This window comes from Dermochelys coriacea, chromosome 1 (assembly GCF_009764565.3).
Source record: "Dermochelys coriacea isolate rDerCor1 chromosome 1, rDerCor1.pri.v4, whole genome shotgun sequence".
NCBI lineage: Eukaryota > Metazoa > Chordata > Testudines > Dermochelyidae > Dermochelys > Dermochelys coriacea.
In genome coordinates, this window is record NC_050068.2 from 207,932,958 (window position 1) to 207,953,959 (window position 21,002).

Here is a 21,002-nt window from a genome sequence, read left to right on the forward strand (position 1 = left end):
TGTATGGGGAGAGGAGTAGAGGAGAAGGGTTTCTCTTCCTACTCATGACACTCACTTGATGTCAACGATGTCATACAGTTTCTTCAGGAAGTCGGAGTCCAGGTGATTGTAATCACTAGTGAGCGTGTGGAAGTATACTATGACATACTCCTTCACTGCAATATGGTCCATGACATGGATGAAGTACAAGAGTGCCTGAGGAAGACATATATATTTTCAGCAGAAAAATCTGTCACAGTCCCATTCTGTGCTAACAGATTTCCTTCCAACACTAGTATTATTCAGATCAAAAGTCTTTAAGACAAGCTGATATTATATTTTAATTATAAAAACATGAAGCAACGCTGAAGTCTTAAACACTGGCTCAAAAATATTGTCTGGCGATTTCTACAACCAACCTTTACTCTGCTCCATGCCCCTAACCTCCACATACTTTGTGTGCGGAACAGGATCCCTGGCATTTTATATGTGCAAGAAACAAGTTTGCTCACTGCACCTCACTTCTTCAGAGTCTCCAGCTACAGAAGCACCTTTACATCTCTTGGGAAGGAAGGGGGGGGGGGGCCGCTACACTGCACTGCTAAAGAACGGCCATACTGGGTCAGACCTATGATCCATCTAGCCCAGTATCCTGTCTTCCAGCAGTGGCCAATGCCAGGCGCCAGTGCTTCCCTAAAGAGGATCTAGTCACTTCCCTAGAAAAGTTTCTGCCAGAAAACCTTCATATGCAAAGTTTTAGATAGGATATATTTTCACGTTAAAGTATCTATGCAAGCAGTTTGTACATAATCTGCTGTTGTAGGAAGATTTCTGCATAGACACACTCCTCTAGAGATATCCTGCTAAAGTTAGTGCTGAAGGTACAGTATGAGATAGTTGTACTTAATAGAAACTGCCTTTCAACCTTAACTAAAGAATCACTGCCACAGCTCTATAATTTTATATGAAGATTTTACCTTTTCCATGTCTATCAGAGTTACAGGAATATTCCTTCCAACTACCACCATCACTGTGCGACCACAATTATCCACACCTACAGAATAAAATGAGCACCACAAGCTTTTATCTTTGAATAACTTTCATAAAGAAGTCCGAGTTTTTGAAACTCTTCTTGTAAATCAGGGGCAGCTAACTACAAGCATTCTACAATGTCATTAACTCGCATTCTTAATAGGAGATGGAGTGTAGAGACTACTGCTCCCATTACATAGTACTCATTTTGATCTAAACAGAAGGATGCCTTGCACCTGGAAACGGTAGTCTTTAATACAGAGTTGCTCTCCTTGAAGATGGAGGCTGCAATCAATAACCCTGGAGGTTCCAGCAATTTACTGACATAGCCCCTACTATTTAGAAGGCTCCACTTTCAGCTGTATCACTACCAAAAGGGTGTGTTGTTCTGGATATATAACCTATAACAGGTACCACACTCTCAAACGACTGCAATCACATTAGCATAAAAGGGCTTCATATATTTAAGTTCTCATTGACGCAAACATGAGCAACTTAGCTACAATTGCTTAATTTAGATAGTATGTTTACAATGTGAAATATGGTATTAATTCCTTGAAAGGTATAATATACACTCCCACCCTCCAAAAGGTAGCTGAATACATTGTAGATTTCCTTGATGGGAGTTTTCTCCATGATATTTATATATAAATGGGGAAGAAGAGTTATAAAACCAGAGTGTAGGGCGAGGGGAATCAAATGCCATCTAGCCTGTGTGTAAATATAAGCACATTGTAAAATAATATAGAAAGTTACTTTAATCAGTAGCTACTAGGACTGGGTTTTTTTTTTTTTTTTTTTTATAAGAAGAGTACACTTCTTTGTAGCTATAAATGGAGAGGTTATTTGACTTTTTAGGGAGTTTTACAGGTTAAATATCTGGTATGTGAGACATAATTGACTTAAGCCAATGACTGTACAGATTCAAAACCTTTAATAATGCTGCTAGCAAGAATGTTCCTGTACTTTGACAAATGTAATAATTATATTTCATCTGCCACATCCCTCCCAAATACTAACAGGGAATTATTGCTTCCTGCCCCCTAAAAATAACATTCATTCACTGAACCCGTCATCTCAACTCCCTCTTCTCAGTTTGTTGCTGCTGTTGCCCTCTGATCATTACCGGGAAGCTGATTTGGAGTGTACAATATAGGAAGGCTTTCAAGGCAGAACAAGAGGAATCCTTCTCTATAGTAATTAAGTGGACATATCTGTGATTCTTGGTTAATTGGTCTAGATTTATGACATGGTATGGAAACCAGGCAAACCATACTGTCCCTAACTTTGCATGGGAAGATGGACTGGATTGCACAAGACTGGATGGTCTAAACCTTATTTCCCTTAGGTTAAGCACAGTTCAAGTCCATTGGAGCTTTACCTGCTTACTTTAAACTTGTTCCTTACCCACCTTTCAACACCAAGTAGCACTGGGAACTCTGAATTCTGGGATTATCTCACACTCCCACCATCCCCTCATAGAATTAGTAACTACTAACCAGGACACTCATCTAACAAATACAGAGGGCCAGGAGCATGGTGACTGAAGCTAAAAAGCTGAAAAACAGGATATTAGCCTGGAAGGGACCTCCTGGGTCAGAGTCCAGTCCCCCTGATACCACGGCAACCCCGTCATATAATCCTGTTTATAGATTTATCAAGTTCCATTTTAAAATCAGCTAGGTTGTTTGACCTCGCCACTCCTACTGGAAGACTGTTCCAGAACTTGCTCCTCCGATGATCAGGAACCTTCTAATTTCCAGTCCCAATTTATTCATGGCCAGCTTATACCCATTTGTTAATGTGCCAATAATGTACACTAGTTTAAACAGCTCTCCTCCCTCTGGTGTTTTTCCACTGAGGTATTTATACAGAGCAACCAGTTCTCCTTCTTGGCTTTTGTTCTGCTACACTAAGCAAGCCAAACTCTTCGAGTCTCCTCTGCATTTCTCTGATCACCCTAGTAGCCCTTCTCTGCATTTGATCCAGTCTGAATTCCTCTCTTAAACATGATGACCAGAATTGTACACAGTATTCCAGATGAGGTCTCACCAATGCTTTGTACAAATGGCATCAATACTTCTCTCTTTTTACTGGAAATACCTCACCTGAAATATCCTAGGATCATACCTGCCCTTCTCATGGCTGCATTACATTGGTGGCTCAATCATCCTGTGATCAACTAATACACCAGGTCTTTCTCCTCTACACTTTTTTCCAACTGATGAGCCCACAGCTTATAGCAGAAATTCCTATTGGTCCCTCAGTGAATGACCTTGCACTTTGTAGTATTAAATTTCACCCCATTTCTATTGCTTTGGTTCTCAAGGTTATCCAGTTCTTCCTGTATAATACTCCAATCCTCCTCTGCATTGATGAGGCCTTCCAACATGGTCATCAGCAAACTTCATTAGCACATTCCTACCTTTTGTGACAAGGTCACTATGAAAATAGTAATGAAGATTGGTCCCAAGACAAACCTGGAGACTCTTCACTAGTTACTTCCCTCCAGACTGACAGCTCTCATTTCAGCATAACCTGTTGCCTTCTCCACTTCAACTAGCTCTTTGCCCACCTTATATTTTTTGTATTAAGCCCTCATATTTTCCTTCCCAATTACTAATACCCCAACAAACACAGCAGATGCCAGCTCTTGAGCTCAGCTTTAGAGATCTTTGCATTCAGGAACCCACTTGAATTTGTAGATGCAGATTTTCTATGATGGATGTCAAATTACTTATGGTTAGAGCCTGTGGAGAAAAAAATCGTATCTGCATCCAATCCGCAAACACGGTCCGCAGATATCTACAGATTTGTAGGGATCTACTTATGGCCCCAGTTCATCACATCTCATTCTAGTTTCCATATGCAAGAAGTCTTGTTTGGCTGTAGCCTGCCTGGCATTGAAGTAGGACAGACTTTTTAATCTGTCATTAGATTAAAACACTTGCTCAGGCTTCATCCCAAGAGCCTTCCTTCACACAAAGGTGGAAATGGCCATTCCATTTCCTACTGGTGAGTCTATGAGAAACAGCCTTTGGGATCTTGAACTCACCTGTCTGATATAAGGCTTTGAGAGAAGCAACGTCAGACAGGTCTTCAGCTCTTGCCTGACATAGCCAGCGATTGTAACTAGAAAAGTCAAAACACACACATGGGGTCAGAGTGGTCTCTCTCTTTCATCTGTGTTAGAAAGCATGAAGATCAGCCTGGAAAAATCAGAGGAGCTGGATCTGCTACACTTCGTGTTATAGAACTGTCAACGTTGCAATCTTTTGAGTAAGGAAGCTGCTTCCAAAGTGCTTCAATGGGGAGTGTTCGAAAATAAAGGAATATTGACTGCTGTCTAGTTATGCTGTTGGTTACTTTGCTTGGGACACTTAATTGATTCTCTTTTCTAGCCCTCATGCACAAGTGCAATGGTATTGCATTTTGGCTGCCAACTTTTAAGGAGAATTTGCACATCCAAACAACACGATTTGGGTTAAATATTTAAAACAGTGAAAAGGAATTGTTTTTTAAATCCAGAAGTTGAGCCTAACTAGTGACATTGGCCTTTTAATACCAAATGTATATAAACAAATCAGTGCTTCAACAAACACTGAAAGCCATGCCTCATGCCCAAAATATGAGAATCATAACATAGGACTGGCTCCCTAGGAGGAAGTTAAACCTGCCTCTGATATGCAAAGAGCAGGGTAAAAACACAATTCAGCTGAAAAAATAAGGAGCAACTCAAAATTCTCTCTTCCCTCCAACTTTAAAGGCATAGGAAGAAAAAGAGTTTATTAGGTGCCCAGGATTCAAAAGGGCATGAGTTGTGAAACAGGTGTGTCTGTCTTAGAAAAAGACAGGCTAGGCTCTGTTACTGAAAGCTATGATGGAACTGTGCCATCTAGTGGTAAACAGGCAGTACAACTGCTCCAATGTGTCTAGGTCAGAGGTCCCCACAGCGTGGGGCCCGTCCCCACTGCAGCCCGGCTTTGGCTCTGCTTCCGCCCCTGGCCTCGGCTACTCCAGGGATCTAGAATGAAACTAGGCCTTGTCCATGCTTTCCTGCTAACAGACAAGTTTGTGAAACATGGAAAAAGGCCATTAAGGATCTTTCCCAGAGTCACAGGCCTAGCTAAGACATGCATATAGAGAAACAGGCAATGTGTTCTCACTTTCTCTGATGCTGTTTCTGCAGTGCTGCCTCCGACAACTGTCCCTGAAGAATGAGGCGCCTCTGTTTATCAACATCTCCCTCCATGCGGGCAAATGCGTGGGAACCAATGAATGAAATATCTGCTTCCAGCCCCTCCTCATCCGAGTTATCTGCAATAGAAGCACGGGTGAGGAAGCTGTAAGGAAGCCAGAGCTCAAACTACACACAAGAGAACCACAATAATGAACATGGGACTGTTGCATCATGACAATGCATCAAAAAGACACAACCAAGTCACAAGGTGACTGTAGTCACGACAAAAAAAAAAAAAAAAAAAAGACACGTTATGATGCCCAAATTTTCTGCGGTTCCATTTGATAGGCCAATGACCTCTATTGAACTTAGCAAGGAGCCGAGAACAAGGAACTCCTGAAACCTAATCTTAGCTCTGTTAGCGACTTGGTCTGCAAATCAATCTTGGGCAAATCAATCCTACTTGCCCCTAGCCCCAACCAGTAGAGTGATAACAATGAACTATTTCCAGTGTTACTCCAATGTTTATAAAGTGTCTTGAAAATATGTTTGCTTTGTAAATGCTAAAAGTATTTTCTCCAGCTCTTAAACTAGAGGTCAGACTAGATAATGGCCTTCTTCTGGGCTTAGCATCTATACACCTATAAACTGAGTGCCATGGCGACTGTAGACATGCATCCTAGGAACAGATGGTTTGGCCTTGTCTACTCTAAGGGAGAACAAAACAAAACAAAAACACCCACAAAAACAAAAAAACCAAACAGATCTGTAATTCACCACTAGGTGCAGCTCCACCAACAATAATGCTGGAAGCTACATCATAGAAAGGGCTTGGATGTTACCACCACGTCACCCAACCATGATCAGAGCAGACTTTCATGAGATGGTGGTAAAAATGCCTGAACTTAGGTGATTTCAAGAGAAAGACTGTTGAAGTTTCCAGCCCCTCTTCAACCCCCACCCTATCCATTTTAATTACTAGGAGAGCAGATTTCTCAGTCATCTCAGACTAGTGCAATGCATCAGAATGAGGGGCAATGGTGGGGTGGGAGGGAAAATCTGAGCATAGGCCTCTGGCTCATCCTTTTGCTCCTGTGTCAGCAGAGGTGGAGATAGTTGCTTAGACAGTTGGTTAGACCCAGAGACAGCCACATCCTACTCTTTGGACAGAAAAAGTGTGATGTAAGAGGGGAAGAGGAATTCCCAGGACTTGGAGGACTCTGAAGGCGTGGGACAGAAAGGAACAAACAATTTTTGTTCTCAGAAGGTATGTACTTAGAGTTGACTTCCCACTCTTAGGCCCATGTTTCCAGAATATGACTTGAGGGAACTTTCAGAGGGAGAGAATCTAACTATTTCCCTGCCTCAGCAGCTGGTGGTGCATGACTGACTCTGATGAGCAGTAATGACCAGTACTTGCCCTCTAGTCAGAGACTTGAGGGAAAAAGTGACAGAAGAAAAAGAGTTACATATCTGAGTCACTAAAGCAGTTTCTTGCTGCTCATTCAGGAGCCACATCAAAAAGAACAGAGAACCTGGGGTGAGATGCAGAGAGCGGTCATGGCTCTGAGTGATCAGACTGAGTAAGAACATCTGATAGACTGTCCACTACCATCTGCAGCAGGAATGGGAGCCAACTCTACCTCATTACCCACCATTCAATGTCTCATCCCCATCAGGTTGTCTTGTTGCTAACTCAAACTCTTATTTGTGTCCCTGACTTTTCTTTACCATTGTCAAACTTCACAAGCCTTCCACCCATCATCATCTCCATCTCCACCTCCTCCTCTCCCACCTCTGACATCCAGGCTGCCATCCTTTCTAATCCCTCCTTATGAAGAACTTCCTCCACTGAGCCTCTACCAACTTTGTTTCACAATGCTCATTTCCTCACTGACTTCTATTTGCACTGTTTTTCTGTGTGCTGTATCAAACAGAATTAAACCAAATTCCCTGGGGCAGGAACCATGTCTTGTGTATGTTTCAGTCAGACAGGACGTGCAAGGATTGTGTTTCCTTTTCTCATGAGGTTCATCAGGCCCTTCCTACCACACAGAAAAGGGTGGAAAGCTGTCTCTCCATCACATCCTCCAGCCACCTCTCACATACAAAGGGAGAAAGCAGAAGTTACTGCTGTAGAATCCAGGCAGCTGCCTGAGCAGGACAGGCAGGGTAAAATCTCATTCTGAAGATGCTCTCTGTTGGGTACACTACATCTTAAAAGATGGGATTCATAATTCTCTGTGCATGCTCTCTGGTTTTCCTTGGCTTTTGTGCCAATATTTCAAGGTTGAATTATATCTCACCATCTGGAGCACCTGGTTTTTCGCTGATCCTGATCTGTCGCTCTGGTACTACTGGCTCCCCTTCTGAATTGCCAATATCTGCAGGAAGGCACGGTAAGGAATGACATTCTTCTTCCAATGACCTTGGAAAATACAGAGGCAGCAGCTTCTGGTAAATGGCCTACAAATGACAGAAAGTTTGAGAAGGCCTTGCAGGCATCCCCATTCTTCAGAGACAGCTAGAAACTACTTTTCTATACAGCCACAGAAGAACCTTTAACTCTGTAAAGGGGGCAGGGGGATAATGGATTGCTCTCCTAGGTACTTTCAAGTCAGTTGCATTACTCTTCCTTTCTTCCACTGAGCTTTTGCCAAAAACAAGAGGATAAAAGGAGCCAGTCCCAGCTTTACAGGGGTTTTAAATAGGACTGTCTATTAATCGCAGTTAACTTATCTGATTAACTAAAAAAAATTTTGATTAGTCGCACTGTTAAACACTAGAATACCAATTGAAATTTATTAAATATTTTGGATATTTTTCTACATTTTCATAGATATTGTATTCTGTGTTGTAAGTGAAATCAAGATATAGATTATTTCCATTACAAATATTTGCACTGCAAAAATGATAAACAAAAGAAATAGTATTTTTCAATTCACCTCATACAAGTACTGTAGTGCAATCTCTTTGTCGTGAAAGCACAACTTACAAATGTAGATTGTTTTGTTATATAATTGCACTCAAAAACAAAACAATGTAAAACTTCAGAGCCTACAAGTTCACTCAGTCCTTCTTCTTGTTCAGCCAAATCGCTAAAGACAAACAAGTTTGTTTATATTTACAAGAGCTAATGCTGTCCACTTCTTATTTACAATGTCACCTGAAAGTGAGAAGAGACATTCGTGTGGCACTTTTGTAGCCAGTATTGCAAGGTATTTACATGCCATATATGCTAAACATTCATATGCCCCTTCATGCTTCACCCACCATTCCAAAGGACATGTTTCCATGCTGATGACGCTTGTTAAAAAAATAATGCGTTAATTAAATTTGTGACTGAACTCCTTGGGGGAGAACTGTATGTCCCCTGCTGTTTTACCCACATTCTGCCATATTTTCCTTGTAATCAGGGCTTTGGAGCAGAGCCCGGAGCTGGAGCGCGGAGCAGTGGAGCTGCAGGTTTTTGCCTGGAGCTGGAGCGGAGCCAGAGCACAGAAAATCTTAACTGCTCCATTTCCCCCCCCCCATTTTCAATCCAAAATGAATGATATTTAGCAAGAAAGTCCTAAAGGTGCCAAAAAGTTTCAGATTGTATAACAATTGATATTAACATCTACTTTACCACTTTACATAATATGTCAGTTATTCTCACTTTGGCCAAAATCAAGATTTAATATACAGATACAAAATTACAAAGTTTTTTGTATATGTGTTTTATTAAAGAATCAGAAAATTATCAGACACCTGGCAACACTGCAGACTGCTCCCATACTTGTGCCAAGGTTAGGCGAGTACGTACTTGCGTAGATTAAACAGAGATTAGTATGTGCTGATAAAAAGAAAAGGAGTACTTGTGGCACCTTAGAGACTAACAAATTTATTTGACCTAAGCTTTTGTGAGCTACAGCTCACTTCATCGGATGCATTTGTTGATACTTCTTTTGTAAGGGTTGATCAACGAGACGCGCTGAGTGCTGCGATTACGGAAAAGTGTGACGCAACATTTAAGAAATCACAAACGGGTATATTTAAAAAAAATGTTTTTGTTTATGGATATATTAAGATATCACAAGAGATATTAACCACTTAAGCTCATTTCTCACATGGGCTCCCGTTACCGGTACATTTGTTCATTTGTACACGCTCCCGTATCACTCTGGTGGACTTATTTTATATGTCACCTGTTCAACTGTCTTTTGGTAGTGTTGTTTGTAATTTTAAATTTACTGAAAAAGTCACGTGCAGCAGGCATATAAATATACAGTAAACATTTTTGCATAAATTAGGAATGATTTTTGTGACTTATCCAGAGTGATTGGAAAATGTCCAACACAACTTTGGGGGGTGAATCCTTAAGTCATTTTAAGAAAAAACATTTCTGTGAACACGTGTCCTAAAATTCTTCTTAAGGGAGCGACGGTCCCTTCAAGGAAGTGATGAAAAGTTAATTTCTGATTAATATCTCAAAAACGCTTTAATATAGAGTAATGAAATTATGTCTGTGTCTTAGCGTTAGTATGTGCTACCATATTACATTATCCAAAATTATTTAAACCACAGGTTCCCGAACTGGCGGTTGGTCATTTTTATTTCATATTTCAAGAAAGGCTTGTCGTCGACTGCCCCAGCTACGAGCGGTAATACGATACATAATGAGTTAATAATTTTTGGTTATTATTTATAATTACATTTAAAATTTATGGTTCCAAAGTTGAAAAATATGTAAAATTGTATCATTCTAAGCAGATTAAAATTTGTAAACAGTTTTCTCGGAAACGGGTAATTATATAAAATAAATTAAGAGTACCATTTTGATGCATGTTTTAGCATTAAATCATATTCCAGGATTGCATCTGTTAAATAGTCAAGGATTTAAAAAATATTAAATAAAACTGGCCCAGTCCCCCCAGTTCATGACACCTGTAGTTTAAATAATTTTATTTGAATGATGTTGTATGATAGAACGTTGGAAATAAACTTTTAGGGGAAAGCGGATTCAAATTGCAAGCAAGAGAGCAAATTTTTGGAAATATGTTTTTCCTTCATCAGGCTGGAAACATCATACAAGGTAGAACCTGTTATTTGCTCTATCTTGTATAATCTATTCAGGGTGATGAAGCAAAAACATATTTCCGAAAATTTGTTCTCTTTACTAAAAGGACTGTTTGCAATTTGAATTCACTTTCCTGTTAAAAGGAGGACTTGTGGCACCTTAGAGACTAACAAATTTATTTGAGCATAAGCTTTCGTGAGCTATGATGAAGTGAGCTGTAGCTCACAAAAGCTTATGCTCAAATAAATGTGTTAGTCTCTAAGGTGCCACAAGTCCTCCTTTTCTTTTTGCAGATACAGACTAACATGGCTGCTACTCTGAAATCTGTTTCCCGATAAAGTTTATTTTCAACCTTGTAACGTGTAGCCCGTTACTGCCCAACAATTAACGTTGTAGAACAGCGATAGCACGTACTAACGCTACGGCACATACCAAATTTCATTGCTATATCTATATTAAAGCATTTTTGAGGTATTAATTAAAATCTTGGAAAATATTTTGAATATTTTTACGCAAAATGTCAGAAGAAAAACTAACCTGCAATGTATAAATAAAAATTTATATTATGTATATTAAAAATACTTCTTACTTCATTAAAACTGCAAGAAACGTTAAAATATTAAAATATACTTTAATAATAATTGTGTAAAAAGAAAATGCCATCATTTTTGTCCAGAAAATCCAAATAAAGTCATAGTACCTTAAGTGGTTAAGATACCACATTATTTAAAAAAAAAATATAATGCTTTTGTTCATTGCTTTTCAAAGATCGTAACAAGAAACATTTGGATGTGGTAGCAGCACAAGACGATTTGGCCATGGCTTCAACAACAAAAATCAAATCTGCCCTCCATGATTGATATCCGATTTACAGAAAAGGATCTCAATGACATCTTTACTTTTGAATTTGAAAAGCCCAAATTTGGGCTTTTGGGAAAAGCAAAGAAGAAATCGGCAATGTGCAAGGTGGAAAAGGAAGTGAATGGCGAGATCAAACCATGTAGCTCCAAGACAAGTGAAGCAAGTGCCGTGAAAAGTTTCAACCTTTGGCGACATGTAAAATGTAACCATCCTAAAAACTATGTGGCTCTGGTTACAAAAAAGGACCAGGAAGATGAGGCAAAACAAAGCTGAAACGGCTAAATGACGTTCACCTGGCTCTTTGAAAACTCCTGGAGAAAAGATTTTTTGCAGAGCTTCATCTGAAAAGAAACCCAAAATTGAGCAAACAAACTGGCTCATATTTGAAGTCCTCAAAGGTTACGATCACCATAGATGCCAATACTTTCCGTGAATGGCTGATGGAAATGGTTTGCTTGAGTTCAACACCGCTCACTACCTTCAGGCTAAAGAACAAAGGATTCCAAAAAATTGCAGGTGAAATGGGTCGGCAGCTTGGTGTTTCGACGGGGCACGATGCGGTTCGTCATTTAGTTGTCAGGACAGTTGAGTCTCGTCGTAAAGAGCTGAAGAAAGCTTTGGAGCAAAAATTGTGCTACCTGAAAATGGATGTGGCAACTCGTGGAAACAGAAAGTTCCTTGCAATCAATGCTCAGTACTACGAAGAAGGAAAAGATAAAGCTGTGGTAAAAACCTTGGACATAATCAACACTGAAGGGTGTCACAATTCTTCATATGTGAAAAGTCAAGTAAAAGCTATTTTAGAAAAATTTGGGATCAGTGAAATGCACGTGTGAGCATCTGTGCTGAAAATGTAGCAAACATGACGTGTGCTGTCAAAAATTTCAGTGAGGACAACGAAACCATTTCTACCTCTGAGAACAGGGATGTGGACAGAACTGAACTATTTTGCCTGATGAAGAAACGAAAAGAATGGATGACATCGAACTCAACATGGATGCTGCTGCACAATGGTTTAATGACCCTAGCCTCATACTTACAACATGGCTTCATGAGGACGACTCAAAAGTCCAACTGATGAGGTGTGGTATTCATACTCTTCAGTTGGCAATCTGGGATGGACTGAACAAAGAACATGCGAAGAAATTACTGGCAAAAATTCGACAAGTCGTTGCCAAACTACGAACCCCAAGTATTTGAAATGCTCTGCTTGATCTACATGGGGTAACTCAATCATTGGATACTGTGACTCACTGGGGTTCAACATTTGCCATGATTGATCGTCTTTTTGTTTTTCAATCTTACTGTGAACAAGTGGCTGCTGCTGGAACAAGAGAATTCAAGTTAACAAAAGCTGAATGGGACGAAGTGAAGAACCTGCAAGACCTCTTGGCAAAGCCAAACCAAACAACTATGAATCTTCAAGCTGTTGATGTAACCCCAGGAGTTTTAATGCAGGAATGGGGAAAACTGTCAAAATTCTTGCAAGAAAATGGTGGACAAATTGCAGAAGGAATTCTATTCTCCATGCAGAAATGCAAAGAGAAGCTCTTTGAGTTTATGTTGACCCACCGTTATCAGATTCTTCTTACCTCAAGGGAAATACCAAAGGCAAAGGAAGGGCTCCTCGATATTGCTCAACAACTAAAAACAAGATCTATTGCTACATTTGAACTCTGTGAAAAAGGTTGAAGAAAACAAAATACAACAAAAGGAGACAACAATCGAATCTGCGGTTTTGGAAAGTTCACATCCTTTAGAAATAGCAGGGTGTTCTCAAACTTCCCTCTCCACTCTGAACTTTTTTTTTTCTTCCATAGATACTAAGGTCAGAAGGGACCATTCTGATCATCTAGTCCGACTTCCTGCACAACGCAGGCCACAGAATCTCACCCACCCACTCCTACGAAAAACCTCACCTATGTCTGAGCCATTGAAGTCCTCAAATCGTGGTTTAAAGACTTCAAGGAGCAGAGATTCCTCCATCAAGTGACCAGTGCCCCATGCTACAGAGGAAGGCAAAAAACCTCCAGGGCCTCTTCCAATCTGCCCTGGAGGAAAATTCCTTCCCAACCCCAAATATGGCAATCAGCTAAACCCTGAGCATATGGGTAAGATTCACCAGCCAGATACTACAGAAAATTCTTTTCTGGGTAACTCAGATCCCATCAATCTAATATCCCATCTCAGGGGATTAGGCCTATTTACCCTGAATATTTAAAGATCAATTACTTACCAAAATCACATTATCCCATCATACCATCTCCTCCATAAACTTATTGAGTAGAATCTTAAAGCCAGATAGATCTTTTGCCCCCAAGTGCTTCCCTTGGAAGGCTATTCCAAAACTTCACTCCTCTGATGGTTAGAAACCTTCATCTTATTTCAAGTCTAAACTTCCTGGTGGCCAGTTTATACCCATTTGTTCTTGTGTCCACATTGGTGCTGAGCTTAAATAATTCCTCTCCCTCTCCTGTATTTATCCCTCTGATATATTTATAAAAAGCAATCATATCTCCCCTCAACCTTCTTTTAGTAAGGCTAAACAAGCCAAGCTTCTTAAGTCTCCTTTCATAAGACAAGTATTCCATTCCTCGGATCATCCTAGTAGACCTTCTCTGTACCTGCTCCAGTTTGAATTCATCCTTTTTAAACATGGGAGACCAGAACTGCACACAGTATTCCAGGTGAGGTCTCACCAGTGCCTTGTATAATGGTATTAAAACCTCCTTATCCCTACTGGAAATGCCTCTCCTGATGCATCCCAAAACCGCATTAGCTTTTTTCACAGCCATATCACATTGGCAGCTCATAGTCATCCTATGATCAACCAATACTCCAAAGTCCTTCTCCTCTTCCTTTACTTCTAATTGATGCGTCCCCAGCTTATAACTACAATTCTTTTTATTAATCCCTAAATGCATAACCTTACACTTCTCACTATTAAATTTCATCCTATTACTATTACTCCAGTTTACAAGGTCATCCAGATCCTCCTGTATAATATCCCGATCCTTCTCTGAATTGGCAATACCTCCCAGCTTTGTATCATCTGCAAACTTTATTAGTACACTCCCACTTTTTGTGCCAACGTCAGTAAGAAAAAGATTAAATAAGACTGGTCCCAAAACCGATCCCTGAGGAACTCCACTGGCAACCTCCCTCCAGCCTGACAGTTCACCTTTCAGTAGGACCCATTGTAGTCTCCCCTTTAACCACTTCCTTATCCACCTTTTGATGTTCATATCGATCCCCATCTTTTCCAATTTAACTAATAATTCCCCATGTGGCACGGTATCAAATGCCTTACTGAAATCTAGGTAAATTAGATCCACTGTGTTTCCTCTATCTAAAAAAATCTGTTACTTTCTCAAAGAAGGAGATCAGGTTGGTTTGGCACGATCTACCTTTTGTAAAACCATGTTGTATTTTGTCCCATTTACCGTTGACTTCAGTGTCCTTAACTAATTTCTCCTTCAAAATTTTTTCCAGGACCTTGCATACTACAGATGTCAAACTAACTAGCCTGTAGTTACCCGGATCACTTTTTTTTCCTTTCTTAAAAATAGGAACTATATTAGCAATTCTCCAATCATTCGGTACAACTCCTGAGTTTACAGATTCATTAAAAATTCTTGCTAATGGGCTTGCAATTTCAGGTGCCAATTCCTTTAATATTCTTGGATGAAGATTATCTGGGCCCCCTGATTTAGTCCCATTAAGCTGTTTGAGTTTCGCTTCTACCTCAGATATGGTAATATCTACCTCCATATCCTCATTCCCATTTGTCATGCTACCATTATCCCCAAGATCCTCTTTAGCCTTATTAAAGACTGAGGCAAAGTATTTGTTTAGATATTGGGCCATGCCTAGATTATCTTTAACCTCCACTCCATCCTCAGTGTTTAGCGGCCCTACTTCTTCTTTCTTAGTTTTCTTCTTATTTATATGGCTATAGAACCTTTTACTATTGGTTTTTATTCCCTTTGCAAGGTCCAACTCTACTTGACTTTTAGCCTGTCTCACTTTCTCCCTACATGTTCTGACCTCAATAAGGTAGCTTTCCTTGCTGATCCCTCCCATCTTCCACTCCCTGTATGCTTTCTGCTTCTTCTTAATCACCTCTCTAAGATGCTTGCTCATCCAGCTTGGTCTACAACTCCTGCCTATGAATTTTTTCCCCTTTCTTGGGATACAGGCTTCCGATAGCTTCTGCAGCTTTGATTTAAAGTAATCCCAGGCCTCCTCTACCTTTAGATCCATAAATTCTTCAGTCCAATCCACTTCCCTAACTAATTTCCTTAATTTTTGAAAGTCAGCCCTTTTAAAATCAAAAACTCTAGTTGCAGATTTTTGTTAATCCTTCCGTCCAGTTTGAACTGAATTAGCTCATGATCACTTGAGCCAAGATTATCTATCCCCTACAACCATTTCTTCTATGAGGTCCTCGCTACTCACCAAAATTAAATCTAAAATGGCATCCCCTCTAGTCGGTTCAGCAACTACTTGATGAAGGAATCCATCAGCTATCGCATCTAGGAAAATCTGAGCCCTATTATTATTACTAGCACTGGTCCTCCAGTCTATATCTGGGAAGTTAAAGTCTCCCATGATCACGCAGTTTCCATTAGTATTTACTTGATTAAAAACATTAAAAAGGGCTCTATCCATATCCAAATTAGATTCCGGAGGTCTATAGCACACCCCAAGCACTATCGGAGGAGAGGCTCTACTAGTTATCTTCCCCAATGTAATTTTTGCCCAGACGGACTCTGTCTTATCCATTGCATCGCTTCTTATTTCTTTACATTCTACCTCATCATTGATATATAATGCTACTCCACCCCCTTTACCTTTGTTTCTGTCTTTCCTAAACAGCACATACCCTTCAATAGCGGTAGTCCAGTCATGACTACTATTCCACCATGTTTCTGTTATCCCTATAATATCTGGTTTCACTTCCTGCACCAGTAGCTCTAGTTCCTCCATTTTGTTATCTAGGCTCCTCGCATTGGTGTACAAACATCTTAATTTTTGCTGTTTGGCCTCGCTCACATTTTGTACCCTATTAGGCACAGTCATTCTACAGCCAGTATAACCTATTAGACTAGTATCCACACTGCCCTCGCTCCTTATATACATTCTCCTACCCACGGCTGTATCCTTTCTTACTTCATCTTCTTCCCTCTCAATGCTAAAATCTGGCGCGGAGATTACCTGGACATCTCCCAACCATCTCCCCCAAATTCCTAGTTTAAACTTGTTTGAGCGTCCATCCCTGAGACGTCTTAAACCATCCACCCACAGGGAAATGGAGATAATTCAAGCACCAATTCTTCAGAAGATGACACCTTCGAAAAGAAATTGGATAAAAAAGAAAGATGCCGAGAAATTTCTGCGATTCATAATTGTAACGAAGCATTATTCGAGAGAAACTTTTGGGAAGATTGTGAAGCGATGGAGTCTATTGGTAGGCTAAAAGTTAAGTGTTTTTGAGGCCATTCACAGCTACCCACAATCACATTCAGGCTGCCTGTAGAATTGCTTCGAGCATGCCAACAACTCAAGCTAGTATAGGCAATGCAACAGGCTATGAAAGACAACTTGATTGCTGCAATAATTTTTAACAGAATGAATTATGAATGATTTTAGTTTGTATTATCGTTGATGACATTTAAATAGTTTTAAAAGTCTGAATAAAAATAATGTTTTCTCAAAATTGCAGTATGCACTTTTTTATTTAGTTAAAAATTAATTTGAGTTGGAGCGCGGAGCGAAGTTGGAGCAGAGCTGGAGCAGTCACTATTGGTGCTGGATTGGAGCAATTCAAAAATTTGATTGCTCCAAATCCCTGCTTGTAATAGCAGTCTTAGATGATGACCCAGCACATGTTGTTCATTTTAAAAACACTTTCACTGCAGATTTGACAAAATGCAAAGAAGGTACCAATGTGAGATTATTAAAGATAGCTACAGCACTCTACCCAATGTTTAAGAATCTGAAATGCCTTCCAAAATCTGGGAGGGATGACGTGTGGAGCATGCTTTCAGAAGCCTTATAAGAGCAACATTCTGAAGTGGAAACTACAGAACTCGAACCACCAAAAAAATCAAATCAGCCGTCTGCTGGTGGCATCTGACTCATAATTAAAGTGAACATGCATCCATTTGCACTGCTTTGGATTGTTATTGAGCAGAACCCATCATCAGCATGGATGCATGTCCTCTGAAATGGTGGTTGAAGCATGAATAGACATATGAATGTTTAGCATATATGGCACGTACATATCTTGCGATGCTGTCTACAACAGTGCCATGAGAATGCCTGTTCTCACTTTCAAGTGACATTGTAATCATGAAGCAGGCAGCATCACCTCCAGTTCTTATGTCAGGTCAGTCTTGTGCCCTGGAGCATATTTCATTAAAGTTGTGTCTAGACTAGCATCTGGAGAAATAGACTTCCCTCCTGTGAGATAATACCATCACTGCAGGTGGCACCCCTTCAGTATATCTGTTTCCGATACTATCGGCATACACTTTCCATCTCAATTTCAATTCATTATTTCTAGTGATACCTTCCTAAAGAAATCTCTCCCCTTCTCTATTTAACTCCCTTCACATACTTCTAGATTGCTATACATTTAGAAATCCTCTGATGCTTAGCCAAAGCTTTGTGTTCAGTTTGATTCTTTCCTTTAAGTTATTATTGTTATCTATGTCTGTATTTCCACAGGTGAAAGCAAAACAGAGGAAACAGAAATATGGTGGGGTCTCAGGAGATAAGAAGCTTGGTAAGGAGATAAAATAAGATTCACCTCAGGCAAACTGAAGACAGCAAACATTAACTTGATTGGAAGGTAGGAACCCCGAAACCCTAAGTGTTGAAATTTGTTTGCAGGGGCAATCAAATATTGCCCAATCCCATGCCACATTGGCAACTGACCTAGAGAGAGGGGGCTGCCTTTATTTTACATCAACTGTGGTAGATTGCAGCCACCCCTTTGCTTGAAATAATAAAAAAAAAAAAAAGTCTGCAAGGATGACAGATCCTAACAAAGGCTGCTTGGATCAAGCTGGAGCACTGCACATCATGATCTGTCATTTCTGTAGACTGGACCTCTTTTAAATAAGAGAGCACTTGCAGGTTATGTTTTTGCCACCCCAGGGCCAAGTAAGGGTAGAGAATGATCTCCAATAGAGAAATATGAGGGAAGGGACACATTGTTTTTTCCTTACTGATTAGCAGTTGAACTTGGAGAAAGTCTTTCCATTTAAAAGCCCAGATTGTTCTTAAGATAATACAAGATATATTCCAGATCCCATGCCAAGAACACTGACTGGATTCGCTGTGTTATGCGCATATTAGTAGGAGGCGATCTACACAGATACAGTGAGAAGACATGGAAGAATGTCAATACTCAAACTGCCGAAGGCTTTTTGTCTTGGAAACAGAACAATGGTTAGCTAATTTCCCCAGGAGTCAGGGTCAGAGTCAAGCTGGGATCAGAGACTAGAGATCAGAAATGTCTGAAACATCAGTTTTCTAGGTGTTTGTGGGAGGATCTGTGGGGATGCTAATCAGGGGAGCAGAGAAGATTTTTAGCAGGAGGGAAGTAAGGTGGGAATTTTGAATGTAGTGACTTGCTCTGCCTTCTTACATCCGAAAACCATCTTGCATAAGTATCCCATCTAACTCAAGTCCCTCATGCCGGTGCCCAAGTGTTGGGTTGGGAACTTGTGACAAGTGGGGTGGCTTGGAGTGCATCTGCAGCTACCAATGAGAATGTGAGCAGGAAGGAACTGGGAGAGGTGCTTTTGGGGAAACACCCGGGAGGAGGCTGAAAGGGATGCAGCGGAACAACAGTCATGATGAGAGAGATATAAAAACTTGAGGATGGGGAAACTGGTCTTCAGCTTCACAGTACAACATACGGAACAAGAGTCTACAATGCTTCAATGCCCTAAGAATTAGAGCATACCTAAGAACTTTGGCAGGATGAACAATTATGAGAAATACCTGTTCAAGCTCAGAGACTGCAAACACCACCTTCTCCAGGGTTTCCCCATGAATCTCCAGGAACCTTCTGACTGTTCCTGCAAGCAAGAGAATTAAATACATTGAGCAAACAGGGAGACAGATTTACAGTCTCAGCTACGATCAGGGACACTCACTAGCTATAGGCAAATATGAAAGATGCTCCCTTCCTTCTGCAAGTGGGGGAAAGCCACCACCCCACAGGCAGGAACCTAATGGGTAGCTAAGAGCACTACACACAGTGGAGTGGGCATACACAAAAAGACATCTTGCTAGATATTAGAATATTCATAGTGATAGAATCATAGAAATGTAGGGTGGGGAAGGATCTTGCAAAGTCATCAAGTCCAGCCCCCATGCTGAGGCAGGGCCAAATAAACCTAGACCATTCCGAATAGTTTTGTCCAAACTGTTTTTAAAAACCTCCAGTGATGGGCATTCCACCACCTCCCTTGGAAGCCTATTCCAGACCTGAACTACCCTTATAGTTGGAAAGATTTTCCTAATACTTAACATAAATCTCCCTTGCTGCAGATTAAGACTATGTCTCCACTAGCAACTGAACGACAAAACTTTGGTCTTTCAGAGGTGTTAAACCCGTCCCCCAGCTCCCTGAAAGATAAAAGTTTTGCCAATTACAAGCGCTGGTGTGAACAGCACTTTGTTGCCAGGAGCACTCTCCTGCAGACAAAGCTAACGCCGCTCATTGGGGGTGGAAGTTTTTGTCCGCAGGAGAGCCGAGAAACAGCGGCTATGCTGCGCGACTTTTAGCGACACAGCTAAAAGCTGCATAGTGTAGACATAGCCTAAGACTATTCCTTTTTGTCCTGTCGTCAGTGGACATGGAGAGCAGCTGATCACAGTTTCTTTATAACAGCCTGAACATATCCAAAGACTCTTATCAGGCTCCCCCTCAGTCTTCTTCTCAAAAGTAAACATGCCCAGTTTTTTAATCTTTCCTCATAGGTTAGGTTTTTTAATCCTTTTATCATTTTTGTTGTTCTCTTCGGGACTGTCTCCAATTTGTCCACATCTTCCCTGAAGCATTGTGTCCAGAGGTGAATACAACATTCCAGCTGAGGCCTCACCAGGGCTGAGTAGAGTGGGACAATAACCTCCTGTGTCTTACATACGACACTCCTTTAATACACACAAGAATTATATTAGCCTACACACTGCTGATGCAGTCATTTCTTCCCTCATGGGATCTCTCAAAAGCTGTCCTTTTCTCTCAGCCCACTTGTCCATGCAGTGACTGCTGTAGCTCAGACAAAAATGTCTGGCTTCTCACCTCCCTCCTTCAAACAATCCACTGAAAGTCTTCTACTGCAACTCTCTGACCATGTCGCACTCATATTCAAATCCCTTCACTGGTACAGTGTTCATCTAAATTCATGCTTCTGGAATTTACCTTCAAGGTTCTGCACAAATTTTGCTCCTGCTTAAAATTCTGCTCCCAGTTCTCTCTATTCCCTCTCCAACATCCTTTGTTCTGGTTAAGCCTCCCTCCTCTCCACATCTTTTAAATAGCATCCTTGTTCCATTCATCTTTGGATCTTCCGTGCTGCCACTCTTGCTGGGAACAGTCTTGTCCCTAAACACTGAATGACCACACTCTCTCCAACCAAATCCTTCTCTACACACATCTGCAAGACCCATCAACATTAATCAAGGTGCAAAAAACCCAACATCTTATTTTGGTAACAGACCCTCACCTGATGACAACTGCATTCTAAATGAGAGAAAATACAAGTCTCTTGGGGCTGGGAGCTTGTTACTTTCTAGGTATTGGACAGTGCACAATGGGGCACTCAACACAGGGCGAAAGATCTTCTCTCTGTGCAAACTTCCCTTTAT

At 40.6% G+C, this 21,002-nt stretch overlaps 1 protein-coding gene across 7 annotated transcripts in view; it reads right to left on the reverse strand.

The window, feature by feature from the left end:
• Window positions 1–21,002, reverse strand: part of GDAP2 (ganglioside induced differentiation associated protein 2) — a 51,358-nt gene that overhangs the window by 12,779 nt on the left and 17,577 nt on the right. For 5 of the 7 annotated variants that reach the window (XM_038388098.2, XM_038388097.2, XM_038388102.2 and 2 more), the window contains 6 exons: window positions 19,128–19,204; window positions 7,498–7,657; window positions 5,178–5,328; window positions 4,067–4,143; window positions 957–1,033; window positions 56–195 (listed from right to left, as the gene is read on the reverse strand). In XM_038388098.2, coding sequence (XP_038244026.1) covers window positions 56–195; window positions 957–1,033; window positions 4,067–4,143; window positions 5,178–5,328; window positions 7,498–7,657; window positions 19,128–19,204 — 682 coding nt within the window. The remainder of the gene's footprint in view (window positions 1–55; window positions 196–956; window positions 1,034–4,066; window positions 4,144–5,177; window positions 5,329–7,497; window positions 7,658–19,127; window positions 19,205–21,002) is intronic. The other 2 variants (XM_043512968.1, XM_043512972.1) reach the window with 2 other exon arrangements.